Genomic DNA, 17,884 nt, shown 5'->3' with positions numbered 1-17,884 from the left:
ATGCTCCAAGCACTGTTCAAAGATTTTCATTCAAGTGCATTTTTGATCTACGTGACACCCTTCATGCAAAATGTATCCTATATGTTCTTTTGAAATGCTTATAGTCTCAGCAATTTCATGCACTTTGGCTCGCCAGTCATCCAATACCATATCGTGTACTGATCAATGATTACTGGTGTTGTTACACTTTTTGGACGTCCTTCACGTGGATCATCTTCAAGGCAGGTATAGCCATGTTTAAACTTGGCAGCCCATTTCTTAATTGTCGAAAACAAAGGAGAAGAGTGCCCATGCTCTTTCATGAACTTCGAATGAATTTCTCTTGGCGTTAAACCTTCTTTTATGAAGAATTTTATAACTGCACGATACTCAATTTTATCAATTTCAAGGGATACAGACAACACTAAAAAGTGTTGTCTGTATCCCTTGAAATTGATAAAACTGAGGAGGCTATAGTCCATTGACTGTGGCTTCCACAGCTTTATAAAAAAAAAACTACTTGATAGAATGATTTGCAATTTCAAGTCAATGTTTATGACAGATGTACTAATTTAGAAAAAAATCTTGCTGATAGTGTTGCCATTTATGGTTGAGGCTAAGAACTTTTCAGACCGTCCACATATATAATAACCACACAATATTTACCTACAATAACAACACTAATTTGTGTTGTTTGTGCTCAAGTAGTAGCAACATTAGGCTGCAATGCTACCAGCTTAAATTGCACGTAAATCATCATGTTACCCCCACTATGTTATCCCTACTTGGTAGCCATCTCTGTGTGGCTTATGCAGTTTAGTGCAGTCTGTATTGAATGCAGGTGGGCTGCCATGCCACTAGCCCAATCTGCAAGTAAATCACGCGTTATACCCCCACACTATGTTATCCCCACTAGGTAGCCATCTCTGTATGGTTTGGTGCAGGCCGCATTGAATGAAGCTCCAGTGTTGAGTATACTAGCCAGTACTGATACTAGCCCTAGCTTGCACAGCACATTGACTATTGCTACAAAATGAATTATATAAAAGACCATCAAGTGGTATTGGATTACAAACAAGAAAATAACAGTTTTTAGGTAAATATATAAAAATTTAAGAAAAATTTAAGAATAGCAATAATAAAACAAGAAGTTTCATTGTATACTGGAGGGACTGCAGCCCTTATGGACAACCCACCACTGCAGGGCAGTTAATCCTATCTCCATAGGTCCATCAATTGCATAGAAGAAATAAAATTGTTGTGGGAGGAACTCTTATTTAAAAGAACTTAAGGTAAGTTTGAAACTTAGCTTAAGTTGTTTTAAAAGCTCTTGTAAATGCCCTTTATATTTTAGATATCACAAAATATATACATGTAAATGAAAAAATTTACTTTCAAATTTAGACCAACAGAGTGACTGTTTAATCAAATACAATATTTTAAATACTTCATATAACTTTTATAAATGGATGATAATAAATATTCATTTATTTTCACACCAAGTAGACAGACAATGTTTGTGCATTGAAATTTTTATTCTAAAATGATCAACAGAAAATGAAACTACAAACTCTTTGGAATGAGTTGCCCTGATAACTCATTGCAAAGTGCATTGCACATCCAATGTGCAAGTTCTTTAGAGACTCAGATATAAATAAAATATCTTATATAAAACAATATGCCTAGTCAATTTCCAATATAGTAAGCCTGCAGAGACAAATGCACTATCTGCTACAGTGTAAGGTTCACCACAGTGAATTTTGTGGGTAAGAGCTTGTATAAACATACCAAGAAGGCATGTCAAAACAAAGTGAGAAAGTGGATACACTCTTTTACTCTCTTTCTTAGGGGACAAGACTGAAACAAATGCTAGCGCAGAGGTAGATAGTATTGACAGTAGGATAGATGGAATTTATAGACGTTGGAATTTATGTTGAATGTGAGGCAGGGAAACACAGCAGAACAAAATGGACATAAAGGAATAGCATGCTTGAATGTTATCATTCACAGAAAAAAGTGCGAAACTGAAAAGTTTCAGAAGTGGTAAGAGAAAGGAGCAGGTGGTCTGAAGTAAGAATCGAAACCATGCAAACAAATGACAAAAATGAGTTAATGATAAAAATATGTTTGGAGACTTAATGATCAGGGGAGTACTTAATACAGTGTTAATTACAATAGCTGTTTGATAAGTCCATGCAAAGTCTAAGAGATGGTGCCACCAGTACGTATCAAGGTTATTTTTAGTTGCTGGCAGCTGTTGGAGGATCACACACTAAGTTTCAGTCATATAGATCTATTACTCTGTGTTTGGCATTCATTTGAATCGATCAAGTAGCGTGATTTGTGAAAAATGGATGAGAAAGAATTTTATGTAGTAATTAAACATTACTTTTTGAAAGGCAAAACGCCTCAGGAAACCAAAGCTAAGCATGATAAACATTATGGCGAGTCTGCACCTTCGATTAGAATGGTTTATAAGTGGTTTTGTTCTTGGAAAAGGGCAAAACAATTTTGCAGTGGCTATATAAGCACAAGTGACGCTGAACATTCTGGATGCCCTGTTGAGGTCACTACTCCAGAAATTATTGAAAAAATCCACAATATGGTGATGGATGATAGAAGAGTGAAGGTGCGTGAAATTGCTAAGGCTGTGAGCATCTTAAATGACTGCATACATAATATTTTACATATGAGAAAACTATCTGCAAGATGGGTGCCATGTTTGCTCACACTGGATCAAAAGCGTCAATGTGTGAACTATTGCAAGGACAGTTTGAAGCTGTTTCAACGGAATCCAGAGGAATTTTTGCATTGTTTTGTAACAGTCAACAAAACATGGATTCATCACTACCAGCCTGAGACCAAGGAACAGTCAAATCAATGGGTTGCAAGCAGAGAATCTGCACCAAAGAAACTAAAAACTGTTCCTTCAGCAGGAAAGGTTATGGCCACCTTCTTCTGGGATGCTCATGGCATAATCTTCATAGACTTCTTGGAAAAGGGCAAAACAATTACTGGGAGTGTATGATGAGTCTTTGCTGGATCGTTTAAATAATGAAATAAAGGAAAAATGACCATACTTGACGAAAAAGCTTTTTTTCACCACGACAACGCATCCATCAATTCTGCAATTGTGACCACAAAATTGTTGATTTACACTATGAAGTCCTTTCACATCCTCCCTACTTTCCAGATTTGGCTCCCTCGGACTACTATCTGTTTCCAAACATGAAAAAATGGCTGGCAGGAAAGAGATTTTCAAATGATGAGGTGATTGCTGAAACAACTGCCTATGTTGAAGAGTTGGACAAATCATACTATATGGACAGGATCAAAAAACTTGAGCATCGTTGGACTAAGTATATAGACCTCAAAGGAGGCTATGTTGAAACATAAAAAATGTTTGTTCCAAAATAATTATGTTTTCTTCATTTTTGCACAAACTTATCAAACAACCCTTGTAAAGTGTAACAAAATCATGTTTCCTGGTGCAGAAATGAATATTAGTCACACCATTCAAAAAAGGCAAAAAAAATCGTCTTTGTTATCACTAATGATCAGAGAACAAGAAGTATTCTATAAGGGAGGATGTAAAAGAATGGTTAGAAAAAGCAAAAATGAACAGTGAGAAGGTGAAGATTAGGTCTCCTTCCATGCTATGATAGAGGCAAAACTGAGAAGGAGGGCATTGATAGCCAATGAATCAATACACAAGTTGAGCAGAAAGATTGATGTAGGATTTATGGATCTGTAGTCAGTGTTTGAAGAAAATAATTTATACAATGTTGATGGACTGCATCTAAATGGTTTTGGTGTTAGGTGTCTAAAGAGCTTTGTTCACCGAATATACTGAAGCACAAAATCTGGAAAACTTAGGCAATTAGGGTGGAAGCAGCAGAGCGTGTGTGAAGGCACCTATGAGATCAATAAGTGTAAAGTGCATAATCTAGTCACTCAAGCAAAAATATTGAAAAGGGTAGTCAATTCGGGAAGTAAGGGTGATTGGGATCCTAAAGGGATGCTGCAGTTTTTATATACTAATGGCTGAAGTATCAGGAATAAGAGAGAGTTGTTTGATAATGGTTAGTGCAATCTTGCCAAAAGTTATATGTATTAGTGAGACTTCTCTAACAGCACATGATGTAGTTACAGGGATTGAATGTGAAGGGTTTAGCATTTTCAGGGAATATAAAGAAAATATGAGGGAAGCGAGTCTCCATAGCTCAGTCATTGGTCGGAAAGATCTGGGTCCGATTCCTGTCAGTGATGTGAGGAACCCTCATCTCATCTTTTTCAATGAAAGGTGAGTTAGCTGGTCTCATACAGAGGTAGGGTTTTTAGTCCCCCAGAACAAGCAAACCAGCCCCGTGAGAACACAAATTCTGCTATAGTCAAATACTTATGGCAAAGAAGGCAATGGGAAACCACCTTGCATCATATCTCCCTAGTAATTAGCTGCAACCCTATCAATAACCTGATAGGCCGGCCCACAGGATTAGGATAACGGGATACTGCTGATGATAGTAGGTGTGTGTTCATTTGAAGCAGTCTGGTGCAAGATCAATGCCAGTAAGACAAAATATACAATTGGTTGTTGCTATTGGCCAAGAGTTGCAAGGATGATCTGGAAGATATTCACCAAACTGGTATTGCCAAATTAGTACAATGACTACAGGTCAAGTAATTATTATGGAGGACTTCAACTATGGAGATAGACTGAAAGGAGAAAAGATCACATGGCAGGAAGCTCAGTGTAAATACAGCTGTGGGATTAGATGGGATATCAGCTCAGCTTCTGCAAAAATGTGCAAGGTACCTGGCAATGCCTCTGACTGGGCTCTATAATTTAAGTCTCAACTCTGGTAGAGTTCCAAGGAAGTGGAAAGAGGGCAAAATAATTCCCTTGCATAAGGGAGGTTCTAAGACTGCAGTAGCAAATTATAGACCAATCAGTATCTCAGGTATGTTGGTAAAAATACTGGAAAAATTGGTCAAAAAGAGAATTCAAGAATGGGTGAATAGAAATATAATACCGTATGAGGGGTAACATGGCATTGTGAAGATTAGGTCATGTCTTAGTAATTATCTAACTTTTTATAACAGAGTAACAGCTGAGTTGGATGAAGGAAATGGCAACATGATGATTTTGCAGAGAATTTGACAGAATACCACATGAAATTCTGTTAAGCAAATTAGAACAAATGGAGATGGATATGAAACTGGCTAAGTGGATAAGAGGATGGGCTGCTGGACAGGCATCAAAATGTGGTATATGGAGGGACAGAATCAAGGCAAAAACATTTGACTAGTGGGTGCCACGAGGATCAGTGCTGGGACCACTACTGTTTAATTTGTACATAAATGATATAGGAAATAACCAGAAAGGAAATATTCAGTTGTTTGCTGATGATGCAAAATTAGGTAGAGTTTCTTGGGGAAGATGAAGTACTGGAGGGGATCAAGAAGTGAATGATCAAAAGGGCACGTGGTCTGTGGAATGTTCCTTATGGATTGCAGAAGTTGGTTGATAGGAGAAAAAGAGGATATGATAGAAATATTTAAGTTGCTTAAAGGGTTTTATAGGATTAATGCAGGAGAAATGTTTCAACACTTGGTTAGAGGGGCCAGAACAAGGAGTCATCCGAAGATGAATAAAGGTGTGCTTAGTAGGAGTGCAAGGACTAGATTTTTTGCTTGAAGAGTTGTAAATGAGTGGAATGGGTTGCCAAGTTAGTTAGGAGTGCTTTGTCTGTTAATGGGTTCAAGGAGGGTATGATACATTGTGTGGATAGTTCGGGTCTCCCAAAATGAGTCTCCGGACTCCATGAACGTGCCCATACAAAAATAATAAAACATGAGAATTACAGCATTTGTCCATAACTTGTCTAGGATTATGTAGATGTAGGTTTCTGTGGTTAAGTTAAGCAGTTCTGTGGGTGGTTTTCAGTACTGAGACCAAAAATTAATGTAAAGAGTTTATTAAAAATAAACAATTAAAAAACCCGATAAGTTTCGTTCGTTGTAAGACTTGCATCATCAGGAATAATGGCATATAAAAGTTTAACACAACAAAAGCTTATTGACAATTTCACATATTAGATGTTTTAATAACTTCACAACTGTTAGTTAATTGAGAAAACCAGAATAGAAATGATATGTTCGTTACTGTATGCGTGTTATAACATTGCTAGCTGTTGACATGTTCAGTGGCTTATGCATGCTATATCCAAGTTCCAAGGCAGTTAAATTTTTAACGAAGGGAGACCACACTTGATATAAAATCAAGCCGTGATTTTTATTGCTGTGTAGGGATCCTAAGTATTTGTGCAGCTTCTTTAAATTTTCTTGTAAAAGAGTTATCAATATATAACATGTTTGTCTGTTGCCAGAGTACTGGATGGCCAGTAGTGGCTGTGTGGAATACTAAGCCTGATTTATGCTCCCTTCTTTTTTCGATGCCTTTTACATGTTCAGACATGCAGATCTCTCCTGACCTTCCCAGAGGAAACTTCAAAGTTCTACCACATACTAAAAGGGGGAGGAGGAGGAGTATTGGAGAATAACTTTATAGTTGAAATGCTGAGTGATACTTTGCAAGGGTGTGAACTGCAACGCACCTGGCTGGTCAGAACATGAAGGCTTCTTTACAGACACGTAAGGAAGTTTAAGTCTCAGTTCTGGCAATGTGAAGGGAGTAAAAAGAATATGAAACAACTGTTACATAAAGAAGGCATCAAGATTGTTTGCAAGTTATAGACTAAGTATCTCAAGAGTAGGAGTCTTGGAAAAGTTGGTTCAAGGCAGAATTCAGGAATGGGTAAAAGGTAATATGACTTCTGCATTTTTTTTTTTTTTTTTTTTTTTTTTTTTAAATGTTGGATCCACCCATGAAAGGTTATTGTAAACCTATAATATGTTTTGTACCATGAGTTGGCTAAGGATTTTTTTCCCCCATTTTTTTTTTAATCAATTAATATATTTTTTGTAATTTTTTTTATTTATATTTTTACATATCCAGAAACCCTGCTCTAGAGACCAAACATGGAACTTTTTCAAGCTACTTTAAGTCTCCAATAAGCAAGTAATACTGATATGTCATATTTTAAGTAGTGCAATACTAGGATTCTGAAGCTTGCACTTTCATAAAGTATCATATTCTTCATCTTTCCCTCTTTTACCTTTATGGTGTCGAGGGTTTCTATTCCTTATAACCACAACCATTAAATGAGGATAAGGTGGTTAGCCCTATGCTTCCCAGTGTATCCTATGTCTGTAGAAGTGTTATGTTCTCAAGGCTGGTTTGCCTGCTTGCAAAAATAATCCCAGATAAACTTGGGAGAAAAACCTTGCAGTCCACACCCAAGACCAGATAACTTGGCTATGTCTGAGAAAGATCCTAAGCTCCTCACATCAGCAACAGGAATTCAACCCAGGACACTCCTGGGTTGCAAAGCACACAGCCACTTGGCTAATCACATGGATTAAACTATCATATTTGAAACTTTACAGTTTCAGTATATTTGGTTGAAAAAAAAACATAACTGATATTTAATATCCTTGTTAACTTATTAAATATTATACAGCTAACTGAAGCCTTTTAGGTGCTGTTGTCAATGTTTATGACTTATACACCAATCGAGAGTTCACTTACATAAAATACAACTTTGACATGGAATTGCTTCAGTATTGAGATTGGGATTCTCTCCCTTTCATGTTTCTACCCAACTTCTGAAGAGAACCGAAGAGTTTGAAACAGTTGTTAGGTGAGTGAAACTTTAAACATTAAGAGAAGATAAATATGAGTAACTGGCCAAAGTTCATCTTCTAAGTAATGCAATACATAGCCAACTCTGATAATCAAAAGGTTGTATTCTCATAAACTGCCATTTCTGAAACTGCAATAAATTTAGTTTAATGCTTTATCCAAGTGTGAGCAAACAAAGTTTGCACCTGAAAGTATCTTCAGGACTGGGGTGAGGTGGTACAACACCTGAAACTGCAGTTTCAATATATTTTGCTGTAATGAGAACATATGTTTAATATCCTTCCATTAAATAGTCATATGATATGCTACGAAGGAGTACTATGGTTTTGCTTCAGTAATTTATGCACTTTCTATAATAAAGTGACAGCTGAATTGGACAAAGAAAATCTGCACCACAATACTGTTGGATTTTGCAAAAATGACATGATAATGCATAGAACTATCACATAAATCAGAATATAAGAGGGTGGATGCCAGACATCACAGCAGTATGTGGCAGAGCAGAATCGAAAGAAAGCAGTAACTAGCAGCATGACATAAGGCTCTGTACCTAAGCTGCTTTTACTGAATTTGTACATTAAAGATATAGGACAGCAATTTGTGTGCTGTGGCATCCCAGGGTACTGCAGCAACTCATTTTATGTGCATTATATTTTTTCAAATGGCTACTAAGTTAGGTCCATCCATACCACTTATGTATTTGTGTCTTAACTAGTCAATAAAGATGTTTGGCTTAGGAGAATCATGAAAAAAATTACTCAGAAACTAAAGTAAAGTGAACCAAAAAAGTTTGGGAACCTTTGATATAGGATATGATCAAAGAGGAAATACATTGTTATTTGCTGATATGAAATTGCGAAAGGCAATAATAAGTAATGTAGTGATCCTACTAGATGATTAAGCAGACTGGCAGTTTGGATAAAGGATAGTTGAATGTGAAAGGAGTAAGTTATGTGGCTTGAAGATGAAAAGATTACTAGCTGTATATTACACCAGTGCTTCCCAAACTTATGTAAAGGCTCATTTGGAAAAATTAAAATATTTCACAGCCCCCATCGAAAAAACAACTTAATACAGACGTGTTATTATAATATTGTATTCAATACAAAACATACACAGCGAATATTGCAAAAATCAAATGCAAATATTGCATTTTTAGCATCTTACATACACATTTGACATGGTACATTTAAGTCATAAAACATTTAAAATTTGTTTTCATTATTTCATGCCCCCTCTCAAAAAAAAACTGATGCCCCTTATTTCACACATACACACACATCTCAAAAAAAAAACTTCCCAAACTGTGGGCTGCAGCCCACAGTTTGGGAAGCACTGTATTACACTAATGGAAGGGGCTGTAGAAAACTGATGAAGCTAGAAATATAGGGTTGGCTTGAACAGGGTGTTGAAGTTCAGAGGACATATCGCTAAAGTGCAAAATAACTCAAAAAAAATCAATGAGATGTTGACAAACATCTAACTGATCCTTTGAGGGATCACTTGAATGTGTAACAGTTTTTCAGCCTATTTCGAAGCAAGATGCAAATGTGACCTGCAAGTCAAAAAAAAGTTGTCACCCCATTCTACATCCTAAGTCCGAGAAGAGACTATCACCATATTTATGAAAAAGCACTTTTGAAAGCTATTTCATTTGGGTATAGAAGGCCAGTGGATTAGGTTTAGTTGCAATTATCGCTAAAGCAAACTAATTATGAGGTATTTATATTAAGATCTGTTAGATGCACATGGTCTCCAGTCTGTTTTAAAATTCCAGAAGGATTAACAGATTATCTCCATCACAAGAAATAAGTGTAACATATCATTATCACCCTAAGAAAAGAAGACATTTAAAAATGAATGAAAATAAGTTCATTTCTGAATGATTAAGCACATATGAATAAATCCATGTTACTAAGCATTATCAAGAAATACTTAAAATTTTTAAGATTAAAAATTTTACCTTTCAATGTTACGCCTCACATCAGAAAGATGTACTTGACCTCTTACTAATAATGCACAAGCTAAATAGACACCTGACCGAGTCTCAACACTTACCAGATGATTGCAACACGAAAAAGCTTCTGTGAACATTTGATCTAATCTATCAAGGCAAAAAAAAAATAATATATTTAGAAAGAAAGCTATAAAATGTTTTCAATTATTTTTTGGATTTTATATTTAACATTTATGATATTTAACATTAAATAAGCGGTTTCATATACTCTCACACTAGTGTGCCTCATATCTAAGTTATATTTGAAATGCATAAGTATTGTGAATCATGGATGCATGTATGATGACTAGAAACGGAACATGTATAATGTGGATGCCAGGGTTTTGATGAAAGACAACCAAACTTAATGTATGATCATAACTTATTTATTATTATACTGATGATTAGGGTTTAACATTTCGGATGATTCTTTGGGTTGCTCTGATGAAGAAATTGTAATCAGTGTAGCCATTTCCGTGCATTGCATTGTACTTTATTAGTTGCTGTTGTAGACTTCTCTCCATTCAGAATTAGCAACTTTCTTACCCAAAAAATTCAAACACTACACTTTTCAGACAAGGCTTCAATTTCTGTATTCAATAAAAGCAAACTAAAAAAAATCCAACAAATTATTGACTGAGAAAGAACAACATGTCAAGCAATACTCTCCAACAAGGTCATTGTCAATATATCTTCACATGTGCATACAAATACTGAGCTGAATATTTTATCCAAAGGTCTAAACTTTGCCTAACCTATGTCTAATATCCCCAAGGCTGACATCACTACTAATGTGGAGAAGGGACTAAGAAAATTATCAAAAGAAACTACAAATTTAAACTGCATCAAAACAGTATTAAAAGTAGTCAAAGGCAATGACACATTAGTAATAATAATAGACACAGATACGCATGTTAGCAAAATGTAAAACTTAATGATAAAAAAAGCTTGCAATCTTTTGAACTATAACCCCCCCCCCTCCTCCTCCTGGCATGCCCACAGGACCAACTATCTGCTTGAAGACCTTGTTAAATGGACAAGAATACCAAGAGGTTTCTTTCCAGAAATCTACTAATACATGGAGCTCCAGCGATAACAAGAAAGACAAGCCAACAGTGAATGCCAAATGGTCACCCACCCCTTTTATTTTCTAAATATCTCACAGAGCTTGTAGCTCCACTTATAGAGAAGGTGGAAATCTATGCAAAAACTTGTACATCTCATTGGGAAAAAAAATAAAAATAAAAAATCACAACAGAATCCTCTGACCTATTAACTCTGGACATCAACCTGTTCCCTGATGTACCTTAAAAAGAAACCACAGGACCATTACAAGAACTGTTTCCACCAGATAATGTTATTTGAAGACTGCATCAACAACATGTTCTTCCAATTCCAAGGATACATATGGCAGAAAGAAGTCCTAGCAATGGACTCCTTGCCATCTCTTTTAGCCAACCTGATTAGGTTTAATGGAAAGAACACAGCACAAAGAACTAATTAAACAAAGGTTTAATAATTTCAATATTTCATCTATGTCCAAAAGACATCTGTGATAAGATGTCAGACTAGATGCCTAAAGTCCTAAGAGGGGCAACCCTCAATGGATGCTGGTAGCTAACCTTGGCTGTTGGATATGAGGTCCAAGAAGGTTTTCACATACCTTAGGAAGTTTTAACATAATCATATTTATTTCGATTAAGCTGGTTTATTTAAATCTGCTGATTTCAGAAAAGTATTTCAAATTTGTATTTGCTGAGGTGAAACATAGTAGTTCCCACACCCCGCTGGATTCTGCACAAGGTATCCAAGGCCTGGTTCATGTAGATCCAACTGACCATAGTTGTAGCAGATGTATTTTTTGTGTTTTGCAAGGCAGATATGTTAGCAGATCTTCCAGTCTGTCCATAATATGACAAGTTGGAAGCACAAGGAACTTTGTTCTTGTAACTGATCTAACCTAATGTAAATAAATATGGCTACATTAAACTATCCAAAATTTTGGAAGCAATAATTCTTGGACCTTGTTTCCAACAGCAAAGGCAGATGTTGGTGGCTATTAGCACCCACAAAAAGGTCCTCTTCTTAGGACTCTAAGTCTAAGATTCTCCACTTGTGTGTTATTACAAGTTCTATATTGTACCCAGGATGCCCGTGATAGATGAAATACTGGAATTATTAAACCAGCATTTAATTATTTCTTTATACTGTCCCCCCATCAAACAAACCTAATTGTGTATATTAAGACTTAGGTGCTGGTTTAAACCCATTAAGTTGTTTAATAGGGAGAAACAGTATAAAGAAATAATTAAATGCTGGTTTAATAATTCGAATATTTCTTCTGTCACAGACACTATTGTACTGTTTAGCGTTGTGTACTATGCTTATTCATAATGGAATAGACATAGCACACAAAGCTAAACAGTATGGTAAGTGGAAATTGTATCTAGGAAACATAACTGGCTAGCCTTCCTTAAAAGATGTAGGAACACAGGAATTATACCTACTAATGTAAAATTTAAAATCAAATTTCACTCCAAAGCCCTCTGAATCTACAGACATCAGTTCTGCATTATTACTTCTAGGACTTTATCTGCCACACATAGTAACCTAATGCAGCCATTAGCTATCTTAAAACTGAACTATTTTCTATTTTCAACCTAGAACTTTAGAGTATTCTCTCTAACATTTTAGAGAAATCTGCACGTAAAAAATTTCAAAAAAATAGTCATAAATAAAATAAAAATAAATAAAAAAATACTCTTAAAAATTAAAAATATAACCTACCAAGATCTTTTTTCTAAATCACAATCAACCTGTTAAAGTTATTAGCCTTTCAAAAGGTTCAATGAAACCATCTTAAATGGCCTTAGCTTTGCCTATAATTTTGCATATAGAATGTGGCATCTGCAATGTGATAATTATGATATCATGGTGTTCTGACATTTCTTTATTCATGAATATCCCCCTTTTGACACTTAAAAATGTTTCTCTGCCCAATATCACTGATCTCTTGATGTTGCCATCCATAGGATACAGTTATAAGCTCTTCTCTGTAGCCAATTTCTATATGGAGAAGTCAAAAAAAAAAAAAATGATCTTGATAATACCATTTTCAATCCTTCTATCTAGTTAAGAGATGCTAATGAGTTCTCCAATTGGCCACATAACTTAGACAAGTTACTCTTTTCTTCTCTATCTAAACAGCTAGCATCCCAGAATCCAGTGAAAATAGAAAGCAACAATAGTCATTTTCTATACTCTAATCACCCATCTTCCCAATGGCACTCTTTCTCAGTTTAGAAAACCCACATAGGTAGATACATGCACAAACTTTCCCCTCACCCTTCTTACTAACACCATGGTATCATTAAAATTCTTGTTAACAGAGCCTACAACCTTTGTTCTAACTAAGCTTCCTTCATGGATGAATTCTCCTTTGTTCATCATTCCTTCTTGTCCAATGGCTACAATGCCCAAAAAAGATTAACAAAATAAGTGTTTTTCCCATCACCTTGCATCTCTCAACATACAGATAATAGTAATGCTATTACTATTACCTATTATCCAGTGCACCATTGAAAAAACAGCCAGAACTTTAAAGAAACAATCTCTGCACTGCTTTCAAACTTCATATGGAGGAGGATGCCCATACCTACTCTTTTAAAAATCAACTTCTTCCCACTCGCAGTTCTACTTGTGTATAAAGTTCCTTGTTCTTGCAACGTGTCCTATTATAGACAAACTGGGAGATTGAAAAATTTTAAATGGAAAAAATTTATTTGAAAATTATTTTAATGATCTAAAATTTTCAATGTTAGTATCAAAGGCATCTTCAGAACAATGGATAATGGAATGCAATAACAGAAGTATTTTTAAAAAAAGTACCATCCTAGCATAAGATGACAACCAGTCAACCAAATTCCTAATTAATTTTTTCAAAGACTTTATTATGTGTGTGTGTGTGTGTGTGTGTGTGTGTGTGTGTGTGTGTGTGTGTGTGTGTGTGTGTGTGTGCACACATGCATATAATAGAGGGGATAATCAAATGCCATCAGATCAGTTCAAATTCAAAATCATATAAAAAGGCCTATGAAAAGGCTCTATTCATACAAAAGAATCTTTTGTATGAATAATAAAAGCTTGATTTTCTTCCAAAGGACTCCATGCTTAGTAGAGATGGCATGTTCAGCTAAAGCTCAGTTGTTCAGGTTCATGGTACTAGATATAAGATTTATGTTCTTCCCAATGGATAGCAGCAGATCTACCCAACTGTCTGATGTAAGACAGGCCACATGAACAAGATTTCTTGTAAACACCTGGAAAGTAAAGTTGTTGATGACAAATATGTCATCAACATATGTCCTATAACATAAGTTTAGAGAAATGTCACTGAGATAATCTTCAAAGCGTTCAATAAAATAGTTAGCAAGCAGAAAAAGAAGAGTTCCCGTTGTTTACCTTTAATCTGCCAATATTTATCTTGAACAAACACTAAAATAATCAGAATAGATAACAAAATAAAACAGTTCCATTACTTATTGTAGTGAAGATCCCTTTGATATTAAGGCAAACATTTTATATCACTCAAACAGTTTCACGTAAGTTTTTTTTTTTTTTTTTATAGCTTCAATTTTTCACAATTATATCAACTTGCCTATTCTTAGACAAAACGGGAGATCTGCCAACGTCCGCATCAAAGAAGAAAAGAAATACATCGCTGCCACAAAAACTATGGCCAGTCAGGTCTACTGGCCACATCTTGGATATCATGCACATAATCAAATGGAAAAAACTACTATGCTCTAATGCAACAAATACAAACTTGACTTTTTTTTAATCAGATTTAAAAAAAAAATCTAATCTAAATAAATATAGTTACGTTAAAACTTCAAGAGATCAGGAAACATTCTCAGACTTCACACAGAATAGCCAAGACTAGCTACCAACACTCATAAAGAGCATCTCTCCAAGCACTTTAGTCTTCTAGTCTAACATCTAATTATTGTGTATGTTATCACAATTTTTATATTCTATCTCAGAAAATGTCTGTGGTTGATCGAAATACAATTTTAAATCTGTGTTTAATTATTTCTTTGTGTTATTTTCTTTCCTGTATGCCAAATTATGAGCATCTGAACATCCATATATGCATAAAGCTCACTATTGAATTAAAGAAAAATATCAATTTCCTGTTTTTTTTTTTTTTTTTTTTTTTAAAGAACACTCATGGATTCAAAGCTGCCTATTTCAAAGATTATGAAAAATCACGAACCAAATGCATTTATTCCCTTTGACATAATATATATGTTGCAGAAAATGTTATTCCCAAAAGGAGGGGATGGAACACTTTTGGAATGTAGTAGCCAATTTATCCTTGTGATAATGAGAATATCTACTGCCAATGCCAACTTGCGTTTCTAATTAAATTAAGGATGCCAAGAAATGATATTCTTGTTTAGTTCTTTATCTAAGTGTAAGCAGAACAGCCAAGTTTGTGCGTTTGTGCATGAAGTATCTTCATGACTGCTACTTGTATATAGAGGCTAGTGACGTCATATTAATTGCCTTTGTATCCCAGGTGTGTGTAATGCTATGCATTATTGGAAGGTCACTACCCAGACCTTTGCTAGGTAATGGCCCTTCCCATAATGGTTATAAATTAAAGACTTGGCATCTTTAATTTATAACCAAGTTAAAAAAAAAATTAAAAAACTAGTTCTAATTCAGAGTATTTTAATACCAAGGTGTTACACCTTTTTGCTACTCATATATGGGAAATATGCGACTTCTGCATTACTTCAACCTTAGTAACTCATCTGGGTATGGCTCCCACTGATGAGACCTCAATAAAGGTCAAAACTGGTCTGTATAATGGCCCTTCCCATAATGCATAGCATTACACACATCAGAAAGGGATGTGCTTTGCATTTATGAAATATGAAGGCAGTTAATGTGAAATCACTAGCTTCTATATACAAGTAGCCTCAACATGAAGATACTTTGCTAGCTTTGCTTGCTTATGCTTAGATAAAGAACTAAATAAGAATAAAATTTCTTGGCATCTTTCATTTAATTTATAACCTTGTGTTCTTAATCCTAACCAGTGTTACTGTGAAGCATTCTACAGTCAATTGTTATGAGTTGCAGAGTTAAAAAAACTAACTGTCTATGCCATTGATCAACTAACCCTAGAACTGGAAGGAATGAAAAAAGTCTTCCAGAAAAAATTTCTGTAATTAGTAACCAGAATCAAAATCTATAGAATCTTTATTCTGGTGAACTAATGATATGTTGCTCCATAAAGTAAATGATTTATGAAGTTCACAGTTTAAATTGCTGTATTTCAAAAAACATGAATATAGTGTACAACAATTAAAAAATGTGAAATCATGAATGATTAAACCGAGAATTATAAGCACAAAGCAGTAAAAAATTATAAATTTGTGCTAATAAAGAGATGAAAAGATTCTGCAGAAACCAATGAAAAATAATTTTAGGTTTGTGTTTTGAAATTGTACAGAATTCCAAACATAGAAATAATACAAATGGAAGCTATACTATATTATCTCAAAAAATGCAAAGAAAAATAAGGAATATACACCCATCCCTCTATATGGATTCCTATTTATGATAAAAGATCTACTCTTTAATACACACATTTTGTTAAAACAAATGCTTTTGCAGAAGAGTAAATTTTGTTAAAATTACATAACCAACAAAAAACAAGAAGCAGGCACAAAGCAAGACATCAATCTGTAGATAATTTCCTCTGGGTTTTATGAATAAATGATGCTTTATTTAAATAAGATTAATTAATTTTTTTTTCCCTGCCACATGCAATAGATCAAATTAAGTATCAAATAATGAGAATTTGGCAGTTAATTCTATTCAAGAATTTTCATTTGCAAAAAATAAATAAATTACGCCAATTAATTACATAAATCTGGAGAAGGAAATGAAAATGAGAACCAAGCCTCAGAGAATTAGCTGCAGATCCTGAAGAAAGTGGAAAAAGAAAATCAGAACTCTATAGTGGACTAAGGAAGATAAAGCGGTAGTCAATGTCAAAAATCTCTTCATTAAGAAAAGAAAGCATATCAAAAATTCCTGGCAAGTAAGTCGGCATGTGCTCTGAGAGAATATAGAGAAAAATGTAAGAATGAAGTAGTGTGTAAAACTAGCTAAACCAAAGTCACAAAAAGAAGAAGTTGATAAGAACACAGAAAATAAATGTCAGGAAGATGGTAAAAATATTCAGCAGGCTATAAAAATAAATAAATAAATAAATAAAAAAAAAGAGTACTGTAAAAGGAATCAAAGATGAAAAACATAATATGAAAACTAAAGACATTTATTCCAGATATCTGGAGTAATTACCTTGAAAGATTGCAATGAAACAAGGAAGGAGATCACAGTGACAGAAAGCACTCTAGAAGAATACAGTCAGAACTACACATCAATATTTGAGGTGGAAAAAGCCATCAAAAACCAAAAATGTCAAAAAGCAGGTGGGATGATATTCACCTAAAAATGCTCAAATATGGAGATAAAAGTTTTACAGTGCTACGCTGCATAATTCAGAATGCCTGGTCAGAGGGTTGAAATCTAGATGATTATAGTAGAGTTCTCATAACACCCATCTGTACAAAGTAAAATAAAATTGCATCTGAATTATGTAGATCTGCACAAGGCTTGTGACAAGGTGCCAAAAGGATGTTAAAACACCAATTATGTGGAATAAATGGATACCACATACTGTCAAAGCAGCTGGATAGCTCTTACCCCTTCCCCCACTCTCACTGGACTTACCACATCCTATATAAAAAAAATTACCAATTTTAAAATTGATTGAAAATTTAACTTTAAACAATAATACAGATAAAGATATAAATAATACATATACAAAGGCAAGTCTTTGAGAAATCTTGGGAATATGCCAAGAATGTCTACACGTTTTGCAGACTTGGAGAAGGCACATGACTGGGTTCTTCAGGATAAGTTTTGGCAACTATTAGCCACCATCAAGTCCATGTATGAATGCCCAGAGTTTTGTGTCAGGGTAAACAGCACAAAGTTAAGTTTTCACAGTCTCTGTCAAGGGCGTGTTCTGTCACCCCTCCTTTTCATAATATTTATGGACT

The 17,884-nt window shown here is 34.8% G+C and overlaps 1 protein-coding gene across 1 annotated transcript in view; it reads right to left on the bottom strand.

Moving 5' to 3' along the window:
• Positions 1-17,884, bottom strand: part of LOC150106866 (tubulin epsilon chain-like) — a 197,550-nt gene that overhangs the window by 41,429 nt on the left and 138,237 nt on the right. Inside the window, exon 10 of the mRNA XM_090393493.1 lies at positions 9,708-9,848. Coding sequence (XP_090249619.1) covers positions 9,708-9,848 — 141 coding nt within the window. The remainder of the gene's footprint in view (positions 1-9,707; positions 9,849-17,884) is intronic.

Source organism: Typopeltis vanoorti, chromosome 5, assembly GCF_054136105.1.
Source record: "Typopeltis vanoorti isolate ZY-2024b chromosome 5, IOZ_Tvanoo_1.0, whole genome shotgun sequence".
Classification (NCBI taxonomy): Eukaryota; Metazoa; Arthropoda; class Arachnida; order Uropygi; family Thelyphonidae; genus Typopeltis; species Typopeltis vanoorti.
The sequence above is the reverse complement of the archived record's forward strand: the minus strand, read 5'-3'. Positions and strand labels throughout refer to the sequence as shown.